The sequence below is a fragment of the Protopterus annectens genome, chromosome 10.part0 (assembly GCF_019279795.1).
Source record: "Protopterus annectens isolate FY-2018-M chromosome 10.part0, PAN1.0, whole genome shotgun sequence".
Taxonomy (NCBI): domain Eukaryota; kingdom Metazoa; phylum Chordata; order Ceratodontiformes; family Protopteridae; genus Protopterus; species Protopterus annectens.
Window position 1 is genome coordinate 1,792,268,909 of NC_056744.1, and position 17,986 is coordinate 1,792,286,894.

At 43.4% G+C, this 17,986-nt stretch overlaps 1 protein-coding gene across 8 annotated transcripts in view; it reads left to right on the forward strand.

Moving 5' to 3' along the window:
• Positions 1-17,986, forward strand: part of PRR14 (proline rich 14) — a 1,002,113-nt gene that overhangs the window by 893,177 nt on the left and 90,950 nt on the right. The window contains exon 10 of one of the 8 annotated variants that reach the window (XM_044086621.1): positions 2,106-5,541. The exons of 3 other annotated variants lie outside the window; for them this stretch is intronic. In XM_044086621.1, the coding sequence (XP_043942556.1) occupies positions 2,106-2,130 (25 nt within the window). In that variant the 3' untranslated portion in view covers positions 2,131-5,541. Of the gene's footprint in view, positions 1-2,105; positions 5,542-17,986 lie in introns of those variants that run through there. 4 more of the 8 variants (XR_006366763.1, XR_006366759.1, XR_006366760.1 and 1 more) reach the window with 4 other exon arrangements.

Genomic DNA, 17,986 nt, shown 5'->3' on the forward strand with positions numbered 1-17,986 from the left:
ACATGTTTTTTTTCATGTGTTATCCCAGTGCTGCTTGGGCTGCGCTGTGCACATCCCACGCAGTTTACCCTCACCATCTTCACCACGAGTCCGTTCCACGCATCCATCATGTCTGGTACTGGAATGGGTACTCAAGCTGCATTTTATCTTGGTGTCCTTTGCTGTCTAAATCTTGTCCCTTATGCATTTTTTCATGTATGATGCCTTCCTTTCCCCTTTCTGTGCTTTTGTAAATATCTTCATTTTTTTTTAAATGCATATGCACACACCTACCTCCATTGTATGTTTTGCAGTCTTTCATTCCTTTCTGTGTGGCTTGGGACAGTTGCATTTACAGTCCATTTTATTGCTGGAGCAATCCATTCTGATTTGCTTGAGTGAGTTTTGCACATGGTTCCTCAGTCATTACCTTAGTTTTTTCTACTGTTGATTTTTCTAGACTTGTAGAATCATTTGTCTAACCTCCAGACTACGTCACAGCTCTCCGTCATATTGGAAGCCAGCTGTGTGTCCCTTTACCTTTATGAGATCAGAATTGTTTTTCTTGTTGGGTGTTGGTGGTATGTGGGTCATAGCACCTCTCTTCTTTCCAGCCCTCTTGGGTAATGCTGCCATCTTCTGACATCACCTGTTGTTCAGTCCGTAGTGTTACATGTATACCAGAACCATGATTGAGTTGCTCCTGCCTCCTCCAACCCCCACAAAACAGTATTTGTCTGTACTCATTCTGCTGGTCCTTAAGCCGCCAGGGGGCCATCTAACACCAGAGTTGTAGATGCAGAACATGCATCTTCACCAGCATACCAGCCAGTGTTGTTAATGTCCTTGTGTCCGGTTGTGGTGTTGTGCACACTTTTAAATACTGAACTTGGTATGTACCTTTGGAGTGCTTGGTGGAAAACATCCCACTGGCTTTGAGGCTTTGCAGTCATGTGTTTATAGCACACTTGTAGTGTGACATAGACATGACATAGTCTCTGACAGCACAAGCATAACACTGCATGTTGGCTTCTTTGTGCCTTTGTTTCTGCAAATACTTCACTTTTCTTTGTTCTGCTGCATCTCTTTCTCCCCTGCCTAGAGTCAGTCCCAGTAACACTACAATTACTCCTTTCTGTCATTGCTAAATGTCTCCTAATCCTTAGTACCCTTTCTGGGTGGATATGGAGCCAGGGCAGCTGTAATGCCAACCCCTTCCAAATGTTTGGGTACTTCAGAAATGCAGTATTGTTTACCCTGCACAAACCTGTTGCTTGTTTAAAAGTCCTCTGCAGGTGGTAGTTGCATAGTTGGATGTTTATGACTATGTTAGGAATAGGAGCCCTGCGGACATTGTCCTCACCAGCCCCATCCTTACTTTATTGTTGAGCTGTGGTTAGCACATTTGCGGGCATGCATCCTGCATCTGTGCCACTGGGCTCGATCCTGTAGTATTTAAAATGGCACTAATATAGTACTTGCATTGATGATAAAGGAGCTAATTTAATTCATGTTACAGGTGTGAAGAATATATATTGTGAAGCTGCCTTTGAAAGCAGAGGCATGTATACACGTCTGCTAAATTTTTACACTGTATTCAGCAAGTGAGTGCATTCCTTTGGAATAAACTGCCCTTAGAGTTTATTTTATTCGAACCCCGTCTTGTGGCTGAGGGGGACTGTGCTATGATGTTTATATTTATTTACTTTAAATTGTCTCTCTTGAAAACTACAGCTACATGGAATTACTGCTGCTTGGTTTTATTTCCATTCCATGTTAGATGTCAAAAACTAATTAAGTTTATGAGCACTGTTGTGATGGAACCTGCCAGGGTAAATTAGCACTTCTACCGTCACTCATGGAAACTTTCATATTATTATTTTCACTAAATGAATAAAATATTTGTAACCACGTTTCATTTTTTTGTGTGAATGTGTTTGTGCAAGTTTGGATTCAGTTCCAGTACCAGCCAAATTATTTTTATTATTCAGCTTAAAAAAATGTATATAGGTCATTCTTTGTAGAGTTTTATGTTTTAAGTAACTGAACTGCATTTCATTTACTTGAAGCACTCATGCATACGTGTGTCCTCTTGTTCAGTGTTACCTTAATTTTTGCTTTTCCAGATTCATCATTGTTTCGCATGGCTAGCAGAATCGAAAAAGATGCTGGACCTTCAGGCTCTAAATCTGTAACTTAATTTCTAACTCCTGCCAAAAAGCTCTATCATGGGTTCTGGTTAAAGTGTCTGCATCCAAATGTTGTCTCAGTTTGTATGTGCTGTTTGTTCTCAGTAAAACACGAAAAGGACAAAACGGCAAGAACTACATTTTGTCTTCTCAGTCTTTCACATTTCCCAGTGGATCAGATGTGCATCAGACCAGAATACCGAGGACAAAGTCACATGCTTCTTCCTAAAGAAAGAAAGAAAGTAAATATAAACAGAACTGTTGATATCAGACAACTGTACCAAGACATTCGTGCAAATGACAGAGAAAGAGTTTGACATCATAAATGACTCTCCTTGTGTGAGGTAGGAGAATAGATCACATGTAAAATCAGATAGATAAGTTCCAGAGATGGTTATGACCAAATCCATGGCTGTAGTCCAGACCATTCAGGACAGTGGGATACTATAGGCATATCCTGACCTGTAAGCCTGATTTATGATCCTTGTAAACAGCAAGAGATGAGTAGTACAAACTGCAAGACCAGATGTGACTGTCATGAATAAGAAGCAAATGTTTGGAGAAGAATTTTTCCTTAGTAAACCAGCATGGAACTTGTTTCTTGCTTTAGTCTTAGTAAGCCAAGTGCAACCCACAAGGCATACCTGCTCATTTTGAGGACGACCTTTGAAGGTGTTTTTTCTCAGTGAAAGTAGTAAGAATTGATTCTAGTTGAATGAACGCAATTCATTAAGAACTCCGCCTTAAATCTACTATACTGCCAGACCTAGAGTACAATCCTACAGTTGTATACCTGATTAGAGCATATGTCTTTGCCACTGGAATTTGAGGAAGAACTTGGAATAACTCAGTTTGTTATACTGGGGTTGCTGTGGTACTTTTGTAGAGTTGCTTCCTGCTCTTAAGTCGGAAAGTCAGTCTGTGAAGTCATGCTAAGACTTGAATGATGGTTGGCAGATGTTTCCAAGTACCTGTATCTCTGGCCTTTGGAGTGGTTTAGATACTGCAGTTGACAGTTGGTCCCAATTGGTCTTTGACTTTCTTGGTTAAAGACTTCAGGAATCTTTGATAGTTGAGGCAGAAAAATGATGTGCGTCTCCACTTCACTGCTTCTTGGGGAAGAAAGCATCCTGTGTGCCTGTGGCATAATTTGGTGATGGACCATGCGCTGGTACAGAACGTCACAGAATGGAAGAGGTGCGATTTCTGTATCACACAAGTCAGTTTGCACCACATTAATTGTGCTGTTTGGTGTACGACCGTATTTGTTCAGTTTTTGTGTGTAAAGTAGTTTTTGAAGATGGATTTTTGGATTCTATGGCTTTACTGTAAATCTGTAACTTCTTTACATACTTAAGAGTTGTCTTGGCAAAGTTATTGCAGTAAACTGTTCAAGGTTGCTGAATAAGAGTTTGCATTATGGCATTTCTGGTCAGAGGAGTTTGAACTTTTGGCTGGCGGAAAACTGGAGTGTTGTGGAAAACTTGACACAGCAAGGTCTGTAATGAATATGGCATTGTTTGTCATGTTTCATCCAAGTGCATGCCACGTCATAGTGGACAGCTTTAATTTTGAGCTATGGATGTGTCCCAGATGTATAAAATGGGAGTGAAATGTTTTCTTTCAAGGAAGGCTCATTGACACAAATTACAAAGAGAATTGGAAGAAGTTGGCAGATGAATTGAGAAGTACCTTTAAAAGTTGAGATATTACCCTTTAACACATGCATATCGGAATGTCTTCCAGTGACCCTATCGTAAGGGAAGTGGCTAGTATGAAAATAAGGCATGCTGCTCTACACTACCAGCTGAAGAGGGCTACTCGGGTTCTCCACCCAGAACACATGCTGCGCAATGACTGAACATTCCTGAAGGAAAGTGCAGAGTGCCTGAGAGAACTCCGAGACTAACTGTAAGTGTACGCATGTTTGTCTGACCTTATTTAGTAAACCTGAGTATGCATGAGTGGTTTGTGGCAGGCGAATACCTGAAGTGTACAGATGATACCCGTGTTGCAGTGATGATGATGCTGCTGTTGTTGGGATGATGTTGATTTCATTGTGTAGTTGTTTGGAATTTTCTTTTAGGAGGTAGTCAGTTGGCAAGAATTCTGTGCGATTTTTGAACTTAAGTTGTTGTCAGACATTGGTCTGTGGTAGTTCAGTTTACTGAGTAGAGTCACTGAGATTCAGAGTCCCTTTATTATGGCTTGATTGTATACCAGAAGGAGGTAGTAAAGCAGTCACATGGGCAACATTGGATTCTGACATGGACACAGCAGTTTAAAATAGAATTTCACTACATGCAAGTACTTTCAGAGCTAATGTAACAGCTGGATCTAACCTTTTCAAGTTGTTACTTGCTAATCCAGAATTGCGTAAACCACAAAGGACCAGTGTCTTCTGCTGAACACTGTAGTCTTCTCAGTTCCTTAATTGAATGCTCTACAGCTGACTGTATAAAATGGAAAAGAAATATATTCTTTTGAAGATTGGTGACTTTATCCCAATCAGCAGTGATTTATCCTCATTTATATGTGATGCTTTTGACTATAAGTCTAGGAGGAAGTTGCCAGAGCTCACATCTGTCATGGATCATTAAGAACACTGAACTGCTACACAAATGAAACTGCATTTGAAAGAACTGATTGCACAGTTTAGGCTTCGCTGCTATTCTTATCCGTTCTTGAAGAAGTTCTGTTTGGGATTTGCATGTGAAATATAAAGCAGGAACTGAACTCAGCCACCTGGGGTTGTGACTGTCATTTTGGTAATGCGTATTGACTAGCTTTTCCAGCTTCTTCTATGGCCTTCAAAGATCAGCAGGACATCATGGCATTAATAAAAAGGTGTAGTACATGCCTTCCTAAGTTTACAGAAAGCACAAGCCCCTATACTTGAAAGTTATCTGTGGATGTTGCAACTGGCATACTTCTTTAGGATATCTGATGATCTGCAACTAGATTCTGAAATTAGTAGTAGGATCCGCTAGTGTTAGGGTATGCTACAAGTTAATTATGTGCCTCCTGTGAGAACATTCAGATCTCAGTTTTATTAACGCTGTTTGGGTTTGGTCTCATGAAATGTTTGTGTGGTTATTGTGCAGTGTGGTCTCTACTGATATTGAATTGTATTGCATTTTGTTCTGTTGTGTAGTTAACGGTTGTCTGCAGTAGAGTTTTTGGGACTTTATTTGAGAAGAGTAGATTTTCATTGTGATTTACTTTATAATTTTAATAATGTAGTCTATAGATTGTGAGATTCCTTTTGTAATTCCCATAACTGTATAACTGTGTTGTAGCTGAAAGTGGCCCTGTGGGGATCCACTCTTTGTACATCTTTAAATGAATGAATAAAACATTGTTTGAACAGTCATTGTCTTCTCAATTTTTGCAGCAGCATTAGAACCGTCAGTGCGACTAGGCATCGGTAAAAGTAAGTTTACCTTGCCCTCATTGGTTTTCACCATTCATCTTGCTTAGCCCTTTGAAGTAAAGTAAAATGCTTGAGGAAGCGATTAGTCACCCTGTAGCACGCAGAAGCAGAGCCGTTACTAAGAATGCATAATGCATTTAAGTACAGCACTGCTCACCACCTTCAGTGTTAGCCTGCCGCTGTAAGCAGTTCCTCTGCTGTTTCATCTATTGTCTTACAGTTCTTGGTTGTTTACCGACTTCATTGGAAGGTCTTTGTGCCCTTTGACATTTCCTCCTTGCTTACTCCTTCGTCATCTGCATGTTTAACAAAAAATTAGTGCAAGCTTTTTTGCATGCTTATAAGGGAGTAACCCCTCTTCACTTCTCTGTCTCTGCAGCTCAGAGGACAAGGAAGCTAGTTGATTGGTCTGGGCCAAATACTTTATTTCCAGTAGGGTAATCTGGAGGTGGGGGGGTGTGTGGGGGGGGTGCTGCAGTTATCACTGCATTTCTACTGTTTTAATACAGGTACCTGCCACCTACATGTGCCATGTTTCTTCTCCATTTGTAGACATTTGTTCCTGCTCTGTATGTACATACATACACACACACACACACACACACACACACACACACACTGGTTGAGATGCATTTCAGATTTTTCAGGAGTCTTTTGTTTGTTTATCTATTCTACAGACACCTGATGTTCTTCATGTTTCACTGTTACAGTCCTCTCACTTGGGTTGTCTGCCTGCAGGTAGCCCTCAGTCGGTTGAATTTGCTAAGGGATGTATTTTGGAAAATTTTTATTTGAGTATGAACTTGCTTCATTTTCTTCAGTTAACCATCTGTTTTTGAGTTTGTTAAAAACAGTGATGTTGTCACCTCTTCCCTTACCATCAGTTTTGAGGAGGAGGATGTCCTCTGTTCCAGCATTTGCTCCTGGGAGACAAGATAGATTAAATGTCCTGTAGCTGAACCTTTGCATATAGGCATTTGTGTGTTCCAAGGAGGAGATGGGAGGTTTGAGGTACAGTGGTAATTATCTGTGAACAAGCAAAAGATGCTGGGGATACGTGCAGGTTCTGTGGCCTGGAAGTGTATATAAGATGTGTAGTAGGTGCTGGGGACGAGTTCAGGTTCTGTGGTGTAGTAGTGTATATAAGATGTGTAGTAGGTGCTGGGGACAAGTGCAGGATGTTCATCATGCATACAGCTGCAGTAATCACAGATGGGGTTTTCAGCCGTCAGGCGGTCTCTCGGTCAGCCGAATTCCAAAGTCTTGGTCCGGCGTCGGTTGTCGTCGCTTACTCTTCTGACGTCAGTAAGGCCAGAGTATATAAGACACAGCCGACGCCATGTTCTTCAGTCTTTTTTGCCGCGCGGTGCTCGAAGCAGAAGCAGTTCACAAGTGCCGGTCGGCCAGCTCCTGAATTACGAAAAAAATTGGAACCGAAGTCTTCTTTAAAGCTAAGTACCCCGTTGGGGAAACTTTTCTTGCCTCAGACCGATGTCAGAAAAAGTTAATAATTGTATTTCTTGTGGGAAGCAAATACCGCATAAGGATTTCCATTCCCTTTGCATACCTTGTTTGGGCCCAGACCACGACGTCTCGGGCTGTCGCTTTTGCGCTACCTTCAATAAACGCACTATCAAGCGTCTGGCGGAGTTCGCCTAACACTACTTTGGTAAAGCTTTTGATTATAAAATGTCGTCGGACACTCCGACTACCGTTTTGTCCAAAAAACGCAAGGAAAAGGACCGACACGCGAGACCCACGGTCCCCGCCAAAACAGGCTACACGTGGTCCGGTTCTCAGCGAGACGCCTTTGCAGTCCATGACTACCGACGACACTCCTTTGACGGTGTCCTCTGTACCCGAGACCGCTGGGTCCTCGGCCCTTTCCCAGACTACAACCGAAGCCCCTGTTAATGTCGAGCCTACTAATGTGGACAGGTCCACCTCCACCCATGGTGTATTTAGGCCCTCATCTTCTTTTTCAATAAAGGCTTTTACTAAATCCAAAGCAGCCAGGCATCCCACGAGGCCTGTTGCACAGGGCCCATCTCCTGGACCCATGCCTAAGAAACAGATGCTTAAAATGGCTGAGGATTTAATTACTCTTATCAGAGGTTCTCAGCCCCCTCCTGACAAGAGACCCAGAGTGGAGGAAGAATCTCCCTCTTCTGATCAGGGATCCATTTTATCAGAACATTCTGATGCAGAGGAACACTCTTACTCCCCTTTTGAGGATTCGGATGCAGAACAGTCCATTCCTTCTGTATCCCCTCCTGAGGATTTTTCTTTTGGGGAAACCTTGCACAATTTGAAGGAACACTTCCATTGGGAAGGCCAAGACTTTTCAGATTCCAAGAAAAGACTTAGGGAATTTCTTTGGTTACCTCAGCACAGACCTCTGGCTATACCCCCTGTTTTGGATGTACTGGATGATGTCTATTTGGAGGCTTGCCTTAACCCTGATTCTCTGCCTCCTGCACCAGTAAAACCTGATAGGTATTACAGAGTACCCAGCTCTCACCAATTTCTCTACAAAGGCCATAATGCTGACCCTGAAACCATTTCACAAGGCCCCAAGGGATTAAAGGCCTCCACTGCCAAGAATCCACTCCCTGCAGAAAGGGAATCCAGATCTCTAGAAAGGTGGGGTAAAAAGTTATATACCTCGGCCACCCTAGCCATGAGGGCCTTAAACTGTCAGTTTCATATGATTAAATATCAACAGTTCCTGTTATCACAATTAAGGAACAAAATGTCTCAACCTGAACAACCAGATTTAAAGGAGTTACAGGATATGATGCATAGTGCGGAGCAAGTGGGTAAACACACCTTACAATGTGGTTATGATGCCCTAGAGGCCTCCAGTAGAGCGGCTGCTACAGGATCAGTCATTCACAGACATGCCTGGCTTAGGGAACAAAATTTGCCTGATCATGTGAAAGCTAAACTTCTTGATGCTCCTTTACAAAAGGATGTACTATTTGGTACTAATGCTGAGGAGATACTACGGAAAATGGAAGAAAAAGCCAAATCTATGCAAACTGTCAAGGCTTTCTTACAGGTCCAACCACCATGTTTTAGCAGAAATTGGCCTTCAAAAAACTGGTCCTTTTCAGCCACTGACAAGCCCCAAAGAGGTAGATACAGACGCACAACGGGCAGAGGGCAATCACAAGGATCATATAGAGGCAGACAATGGCAATCTCCAGCACCAAGAGGTGGTGAAGACAGTGCACAACAATACAGGAAGCAAACCCAATGACTCCCTCATTTCCATGCCAAGCAAGTCTCAGCTGGCAGCACCTTTGGGAGGGAAATTAGCATTATTTGCAAGCAATTGGCGTATTGTCACAACAGACAAATGGATACTGGACATTATAAACAGAGGCTACAAATTTCAATTTCACACTCTTCCAAAAATGAGAGGTATGCCAAACCTGCCACAAAATCAAAGGGCAGAGGCACAACTGCAAATTTCAAAGCTCCTAAACATGAGAGCTATACAAAAGGTACCTACACACCAACAAGGTCAAGGTTTTTATTCAAGACTTTTTCTGGTACCAAGAAAAGGAACCGACTGGAGACCCATTTTGGACTTATCCATCCTAAACACATTCCTACTCGTACCAAAATTCAAGATGCTCACATTACAGCAACTTCTTCCCATGCTGGGCAGGGAGTTTTGGCTGGTAACATTGGACCTCAAGGAGGCATACCTGCATGTCCCAATCAGACAAAGCTGGAGAAGATACCTCAGATTTCTTGCAGGTTCAATCCACTATCAATTCTCTGCATTGCCCTTTGGCTTATCTACTGCGCCCAGAGTATTCACAAAGTGCCTGGCATCAGTGATTGCCTACTGCAGACTTCAAGGGATACAAATTTACCCTTATCTGGACGACTGCCTGATCCAAGCGGACAGCAAACGCATACTACTGGAACATCTGGCATATGTGACACGGTTACTGCTTTCTCTGGGATATACCATCAACAAGGAGAAATCAAGGCTATCACCATCTCAGAAAATAACCTTCCTGGGTGCCAACTTGGACACAAACACCCAGATGGCATATCTCACGCCAGAAAAACAAGGGCAACAATCTCAGTACTTTGAAACACTAGCAAAAAGTACCAGGCTTACTGCAAGGAAAATCCTGCAGGCTCTGGGATACATGGCATCTTGCATTCTTCTAATCCCATGTGAAAAGCTGCATATGAGGAAACTTCAATGGTACCTAAAAAATCTATGGTCTCAACACAGTCACAGTTTGGAAGCAATTATACCAATAATTCCATGTTTGCAAAATGAATTTCTATGGTGGACCCAAGCATGTCAAGTAAACACAGGCCTTCCATTCTGCAAACCTCAAGCAAAACAAGTCATAACCACAGACGCCTGAGATTACGCCTGGGGGGGCGCACATGAAGGACAGGTGCATTCAGGGCAGATGGTCCCAAAAGGAAAAGCACCTTCACATCAATCAAAAAGAAATGCTAGCAGTAATAAATGCAATTACAGCTTTCAAGGACTTCCTGCATCCAGGACAATTACTGATAAGAACAGACACCACCACAGTAATGTGGTACATAAACAAACAAGGAGGAACACATTCGTACCCCTTGTGCAGACTAGCCATGACTCTTTGGAACTTGGCTCTGGAAAGACAAATCGAACTTCAAGCACAGTACTTGCCAGGACTGGAAAACACACTGGCAGACACTCTAAGCAGAAATATGACAGATCCACACGAATGGAAGTTACATCCTCAGGTGTTTACAGAGATAATCCAAGCGTGGGGGAGGCCAGACATAGATCTTTTTGCCTCCCACAGGAACCATCAACTGAAAAAGTTTTGTTCAAGGACCTTTCATCCAAAGGCCTGGAAAGTGGACGCCCTTTCATTCAGTTGGACGGCATGGACAGTTTATGCATTCCCACCTCTGCCCCTTCTGCCCAAGGTGCTTTTGAAAGCAAGAACAGACAAACCGAGGATGATACTGATTGCTCCAGATTGGCCAAGGCAACACTGGTATCCACTCCTGAGGAGCCTAACACATACTCCTTCCTGGTCCCTGCCTCTAATGCCTCTTCTACTGACTCAGAACAGCTACAAAACTCTTCACAGTCAGCTGAAAACACTCAACCTCACTGCATGGAAAATTCCTTGACACCACAACAGTCCCTACTCTCCAAGGAGGTGCAGGATGTCATTTTGGAGGCCAGAAGACCATCTACTAGAAAAGCTTACTCCGCAAAATGGAAGCCGTTTTGCTGTTGGAATGAGAAAAGAGGCCAGGACCCTAGAAAATTGAACTTGCCTCAGGTTTTACAGTACCTAGCTGAACTGCTGAACAGTGGACTTTCATTTTCTTCCATAAAAATACATGCCTCAGCCATTTCTGCAGAATTCAACACGGATCCTCCTTTATTCTCTCACCCACTCTTACGACAGTTCCTCAGAGGGGCTAAGAATATAAGACCTCCAAGGAAGCAACCAATACCAGCCTGGGACCTTAATTACATACTAGAAAAATTAACATTGCCTCCCTTTGAACCTGCTGCCTCAACAGATCTGCAACATTTGTCCTGGAAAACAGCTTTCCTTCTGGCCGTCACTTCAGCTCGTAGGGTTTCTGAACTACAGGCCCTCATGGCGGTGCAGCCCTTCCTCATCTTCCATCAGGACAGGGTTTCCCTTCGTACCAACCCATCTTTTATGCCAAAAGTGGTATCCAGGTAGCCTTAAATCAAGCCATACACCTACCTACCTTTTATCCTAACCCTCAAAACAAAGGGGAGAGGCTGCTTCACTCTTTAGACATCCATAGGCAGCTACGTTATTATTTGGACAGAACAAAGTCCTTCAGGAAATCAGAACAACTTTTTGTGTCCTATGCCGTAGGGGCTCAAGGGAAACCAGTTACCAAACAGACCATTTCCAAGTGGATTGGCCACTGCATACGGTTTTGTTATTCCTATCATGGGAAATCTGTCCCTACTGGTATCAGATCTCACTCCACCAGGGCCACAGCTACCTCTACAGCCTTCCTCAGAGGTGTTCCTGCTAAGGATATTTTGGAGGCAGCCACTTGGAGTTCTGTACATACCTTCACAAAACACTACCACCTGCCCTTATATTCCAGAACAAGAGCAGGCTTTGCCACTGCTGTTTTGCAGGGCATTCTGGCTCAACCCAGTCCCTCATAGTACCTACCACCCTATGCATAGCTTTGGGACTCTACCCATCTGTGATTACTGCAGCTGTATGCACGATGAACATAGTACAGTTTTGTACCTACCATAAATGTAGATGTTAGAGTGCTAATACAGCTGCAGTACAGGTTTCCCTCCCTCCTTCCCCACTTGGTAAAGGCATGGGGCCTAACAACCTCTTCATACCACCTGACTGGGTTATCCTGCTATGTTTTATTTGCTTGCTTACACTGATTTTGCATTACATTGCATTGCTTGCATATGTAGATAAGCCTTATTTATGTATTGCCTTCCTTTTGGGGGCACCTGACATCTGGGGCAAGAAAGACTGAAGAACATGGCGTTGGCTGTGTCTTATATACTCTGGCCTTACTGACGTCAGAAGAGTAAGCGACGACAACCGACGCCGGACCAAGACTTTGGAATTCGGCCGACCGAGGGACCGCCTGACGGCTGAAAACCCCATCTGTGATTACTGCAGCTGTATTAGCACTCAAACATCTACATTTATGGTAGGTACAAAACTGTACTTTCTGTGACATGGTAGTATATATAAGATGTGTAGTAGGTGCTGGGGACGATTGCAGGTTCTGTCGCCTGGTAGTGTATATAAGATGTGTAGTAGGTACTGGAGAAGAGTGCAGGTTCTGTCGCCTGGTAGTGTATATAAGATGTGTAGTATGCGCTGCGGGACAAGTGCAGGTTCTGTCACCTGGTAGTGTATATAAGATGTGTAGTACGTGCTGGGGACAAGTGCAGAATGTTCTTCGTGTTTCACTGTTGCAGTCATTACATTTGGATAATCTGCTGGCAGGTTGCCCTCAGTCGGCCTGAATAACACAGTCTTGGGTCCTGTGTCGGTTGCTGTCTCCTCTCACATGACGTCAGGGGTATAAAACATGCAGCCGATGCCATTTTAATCAGTCTTTCTTGCCGTGCGGTGCCGAAGCAGAAGCAGTTCGCAAGTGCCAGTCGGACGACTCCTGAAATTTTTGTTTTCGAGTTTCAGATTTCAGAAATTAAGTTTTCAAACTAAAGCTAAGTACCCCGTTGGGGAAACTTTTTCTTGCTCCGTACCGATGTCAGTAAAAGTTAATAATTGCATTACTTGTGGGAAGCAAATACCTCATAAGGATTTTCATTTGTACTGTATTCCTTGCCTAGGCCCTGATCACAACGTGCCTTGGTGTCGGTTTTGTGCTAAATTTGACCAACGCACTATTAAGAGTCAGTATATTTTTGCTTCTAAAGATTTTGGTTCAAGATTTAACTACCCTGAAATGTCGTCGGTTAGCAGTCCGACTACCGGAGTTCACAAAAAATGCAAGGAAAAAGACAGAGACAGACCGTCGAGGTCCAAAACCGACGACGAAGCTTCTCCTAAGCCAGTCGCCAGTTCGCCGGTGCTCAGTGAGGTACTTTCACAGCCCCTGATACCCACTACTTTTGAGTCGCAGGCCTCTACCGGGACCCATTCGGAGTCTGGTATGCTGTGAGATTTTTACAAGTATTGAACCCACGGATGTCTCTCCCTTGGATGGGTCCAGAGTCGCTGAGCAGGCACCGGCTTCTGAGGGTGTTTTCAGGCTTCAACATTCTTGTATTAAACTGGCGCCATCATCAAAAACAAGGCCAAAAGTAACTTCTGTGTCTAAAAAACTGACGCATAAGCCACGTGCTCAGGCCCCTATGCCTAAAAAACAAATGATCAAAATGGCTGAGGATTTAATTACCTTGATCAAGGGTTCCCAACCCCCCCCCCCTGCTAAAAGGCCTAGACAAGGCACTGATTATGAATCTTCAGATCAGGTTTCCATTTCTTCTGATTCCTCTTCTGATCAGGAATTTTCTATTCCACCTTATGAGGACTGTGATGCAGAGGGATCCATCCCTTCTGCTTCTCCTCCTGAGGATTACTCTTTTGGAGAGACTTTGCATACTTTAAGGGAACATTTTCACTGGGAGAGTCAGGATTTCTCAGAATCAAAAAAGAGGCTTAGGGATTTTCTTCATCTTCTCAGCATAGGCCTTTGGCAATACCTCCTGTATTAGACATTGTTGATGATGTGTTCTCGGAATCGAACATGGCTCCTGATTCCCTGCCTCCGGCTACTACTAAGCCAGACAGATATTACAGGGTTCCTGACTCTCACAAATTTCTTTTCAAAAATCCTGCTGCTGATCCTGAAATTATTTCTCAGGGTCCCAAGGGTGTTAAGGCTTCTACAGCCAAAAATCTTACCCCTTCTGATAGAGATTCCAAGGTGCTCGATAGATGGGGAAAGAAGGTTTATACGTCTGCAACCTTGGCAATATGGGCTTTAAACTGCCAGTTTCATATGCTTAAATACCAACAGCATGTTATGGGCTTACTGAAACAGAAAATGATGTTGATTTCTGATTGTGTGGAAAATAGAGTTACAGGATTTATTGCATTCAGCAGAACAGGTTGGAAAGCATACTTTGCAATGTGGTTTTGATTCCTTGGAGGCCTCTTACAGGGCTGCCGTAACTGGTTCTGTGATAAGAAGGCATGCCTGGCGCAAGGAGCAAAATCTGCCCGATCATGTTAAAGCTAAATTGTTGGATGCCCCTTTACAGCATGACTGTCTGTTTGGTAATAAGGCAGAAGAGGTTTTAAAGAAAATGGAAGACAAAGCTAAATCTATGCAAACTGTAAAAGATATCTTGCAAGTACAGCCAACCAGGTTCAGTAGACACTGGCCTACTAAGAATTGGTCCTTTCCTGTGTCCAACAGAGCCGCTTAGGGCAAACCCAGGTGCTCCAAAGGCTCCAGATATCAATCACAGGGATCTTACAGGTCAAAGCAATGGGGTGCCTCCACCTTCAAATCTGGAGGTAACAAAGCACAACCCTACAGTAAGCAGTCTCAATGACTTTCCCTTACCATCTCCGAGCACTTATCTTTTGGCAGCCCCCTTGGTGGGAAAACTAGCACTTCATGCTCAAAATTGCCAGTTAATTACCCAGGACAAGTGGGTATTAAACATAGTATCCCAGGGGTACAGATTTCATTTCCACATGTTGCCAATTCCAAACAGATGGCCAGATCTGCCACCAAACCAGTGGGCAGAGGCCCAGAAACAAGTCATGTCCCTCGTGGATATGGGGGCTATTCAGCCAGTACCAGAAAAGGAAAAAGGACAAGGATTTTATTCAAGACTTTTCCTGGTACCCAGAAAAGACAAATCATGGCATCCAATTCTGGACTTATCAATTCTAAACACTTTCCTGGACATTCCAAAATTCAAAATGCTGACCTTACAACAGCTACTGCCTATGCTAGGCAAGAATGCCTGGTTAGTAACTCTAGACTTAAGAGGCATACCTGCATATCCCAGTAAGGGAATCTTGCAGAAGATACCTCCGCTTCAAAGCAGGCTTTTTGCATTACCAGTTCTCTGCACTGCTCTTTGGCTTATCTACTGCGCCCAGGGTCTTTACAAAGTGCCTGGCACCAGTAATTGCATTTTGCAGACAAAGAAATATTCAAATTTATCCTCATCTGGATGATTGTCTCATTCAGGCAGAGGACAAGGACACTCTTCTTCAACATCTGGCGTTTGTAAAAAGGCTTCTAGCATGCCTAGGGTACACCATAAACGAAAAGAAATCACAACTGGTACCCTCTCGAATAATTACATTCCTGGGTGCAAGCTTGAATACTACTGCCTGGATGGCTTACCTCACACCAGACAGACAAATTCAATTGACAACGTACTTCAAATAAATGGCAACAAAAGCTCAGCTTTCTGCAAGACAAATTCTATAGGCTTTGGGGTTCATGGCATCCTGCATTCTACTAATTCTATGCGAGACTGCATATGAAGAAACTTCAGTGGTATCTAAAAAGCTTATGAAGTCAACATTGTCACAGCCTGGAAACAATGACTTCTCTCATTCCCTGCCTGCAACAGGAGTTTCTTTGGTGGGCAGAGACACATCACCAAAACAAGGGACTGTCATTTATTTTACCCCCTGCCACCCAAACCCTTACTACAGACGCTTCAGACTATGCTTGGGGGGGGCCCATCTGGCAGGGAGATGCATTCAGGGCAAATGGAGCCCAGACCAAATGCATCTACATATCAACCAGAAAGAAATGCTAGCTGTTCAGAATGCTCTGACAGCCTTCAAGGGACTTCCTTCATCCAGGATAACTACTGATAAAGATGGACAACACCACAGTTATGTTGTACATAAACAAGCAGGGGGGTACACACTCCTACCCCCTTTGCAGACTAGCCATGGCCTTGTGGAACACAGCCTTGACTTACCAAATACATATTCAGGCTCAATTCCTGCCAGGAAAACAAAATACTCTGGCAGACAGCCTAAGCAGAAATCTTATGGACCCGCACAAATGGAAACTGGATCCACAAATCTTCAGCATGTTAACACAAAAATGGGGGAGCCCAGACATAGATCTATTTGCCTCTCCCCAAAACTATCAGTTGGACAAATTCTGCATGAGAACTCATCACAAAAAAGCATGGAAAGTGGATGCTCTATCCTTCAGCTGGAAAAGCCTGTCAGTCTATGCCTTTCCCCCTCTGCCTCTACTCTCCAAGGTCTTACTAAAAGTCAGACAGGAAAAACCAAATATGATTTTAATTGCTCCGTACTGGCCTCGCCAAAACTGGTACCCGCTTCTAAGGAATATGTCACACCTTTCTCTGTGGTACTTACCTCAAACACCTCACCTATTGTCTCAGCAGAACTATCAAATTCTGCACACTCCGCTTCAAATTCTGAATCTTGCAGCATGGCTAATCAACTAATTCCACCAATCACATCTCTCAGTAAACCTGTGATGGATGTCATTTCGGAGGCCAGAAGGCCTAGTACTAGAACATCTTATGCTGATAAATGGAACAGATTCTGTGCTTGGAACCAAGCAAAAGGAATAGACACAGCAAAGCCCAATATTCCTCAGATTTTGCAATACCTAACTGAGATGCTTCACAAGGGCCTATCTTTTTCTTCAATAAAAATCCATGCTTCTGCCATCTTGGCTCATTACAACACAGAGTCTCCCCTCTTTTCTCATCTCCTGCTAAAACAGTACCTCAGAGGGGCCAAAAATTTAAGGCCTCCCAGGAGAGCGCCAACTCCTGCATGGGACCTCAATTTTGTGCTGGAAAACTCACCCTACCTCCTTTTGAACCAGCAGCTACTGCGGATATAAAATTTCTTTCTTGGAAGACAGCCTTTCTTTTGGCAGTCACTTCAGCTAGAAGGGTTTCAGAACTACAGGCTGTCATGGCAGCGGAGCCTTTCATTATTTTTTACCTGGACAGGGTGACCCTCAGGACCAATCCTTCTTTTATGCCTAAGGTGGTGTCCAGTGTGGTTCTAAACCAGACCATTCACCTGCCAACCTTCTTCCCAAATCCGCAGAACAAGGGGGAGCGGATTCTGCATTCATTGGATGTACACAGACAACTAAGATTCTACTGAAACAGGACAAAATCTCAGTCTGAGCAACTACTGGTGGCATTTGCTGCAGGATCAGAGGGGAAGGCTATATCAAAGCAGACTATTTCTAAATGGATAAGCCATTGCATTCGTTTCTGCTACTTGCACCATGGTAAACCTGTGCCCAAGGGGATCCGATCCCATTCCACCAGGGCTGCCTCTACTTCAGCAGCTTTCCTTAGAGGGGTCCCTACCAGAGACGTTTTAGAAGCTCCTACATGGAGCTGAGTTCATACGTTCACAAAGCATTACCATTTAGCTCTCTTTTATAAATCCAGGGCAGGCTTTGCCACTGCAGTCTTGCAGGGCCTTATAGCTGCCCCTATTGCTGTTTAGTTCCATCCTCCGATCCATAGCTTTGGGATTCTACCCAAATGTAATGACTGCAACAGTGAAACATGAAGAGCATAGTGCAGTTGTGTAGTGTACACTTACCATAAATGTAGATGTTCGAGTGTATTCACTGTTGCAGTCCGGATTACCCACCCGCCAGCCCCCTTTCTATACCTTTTCTTTCCTTCACTATACTCAAAAGCCTTTGTGGTGTATTTGCTTTTAGTTGAAGGTAAATTTTATGTTTTCTAAAGTGCATTTATATATTTATACTGATATATACATACATATATATATATATATATTTTTTTTTTTTTTTTTTTTTTTTTTTCTCCCCA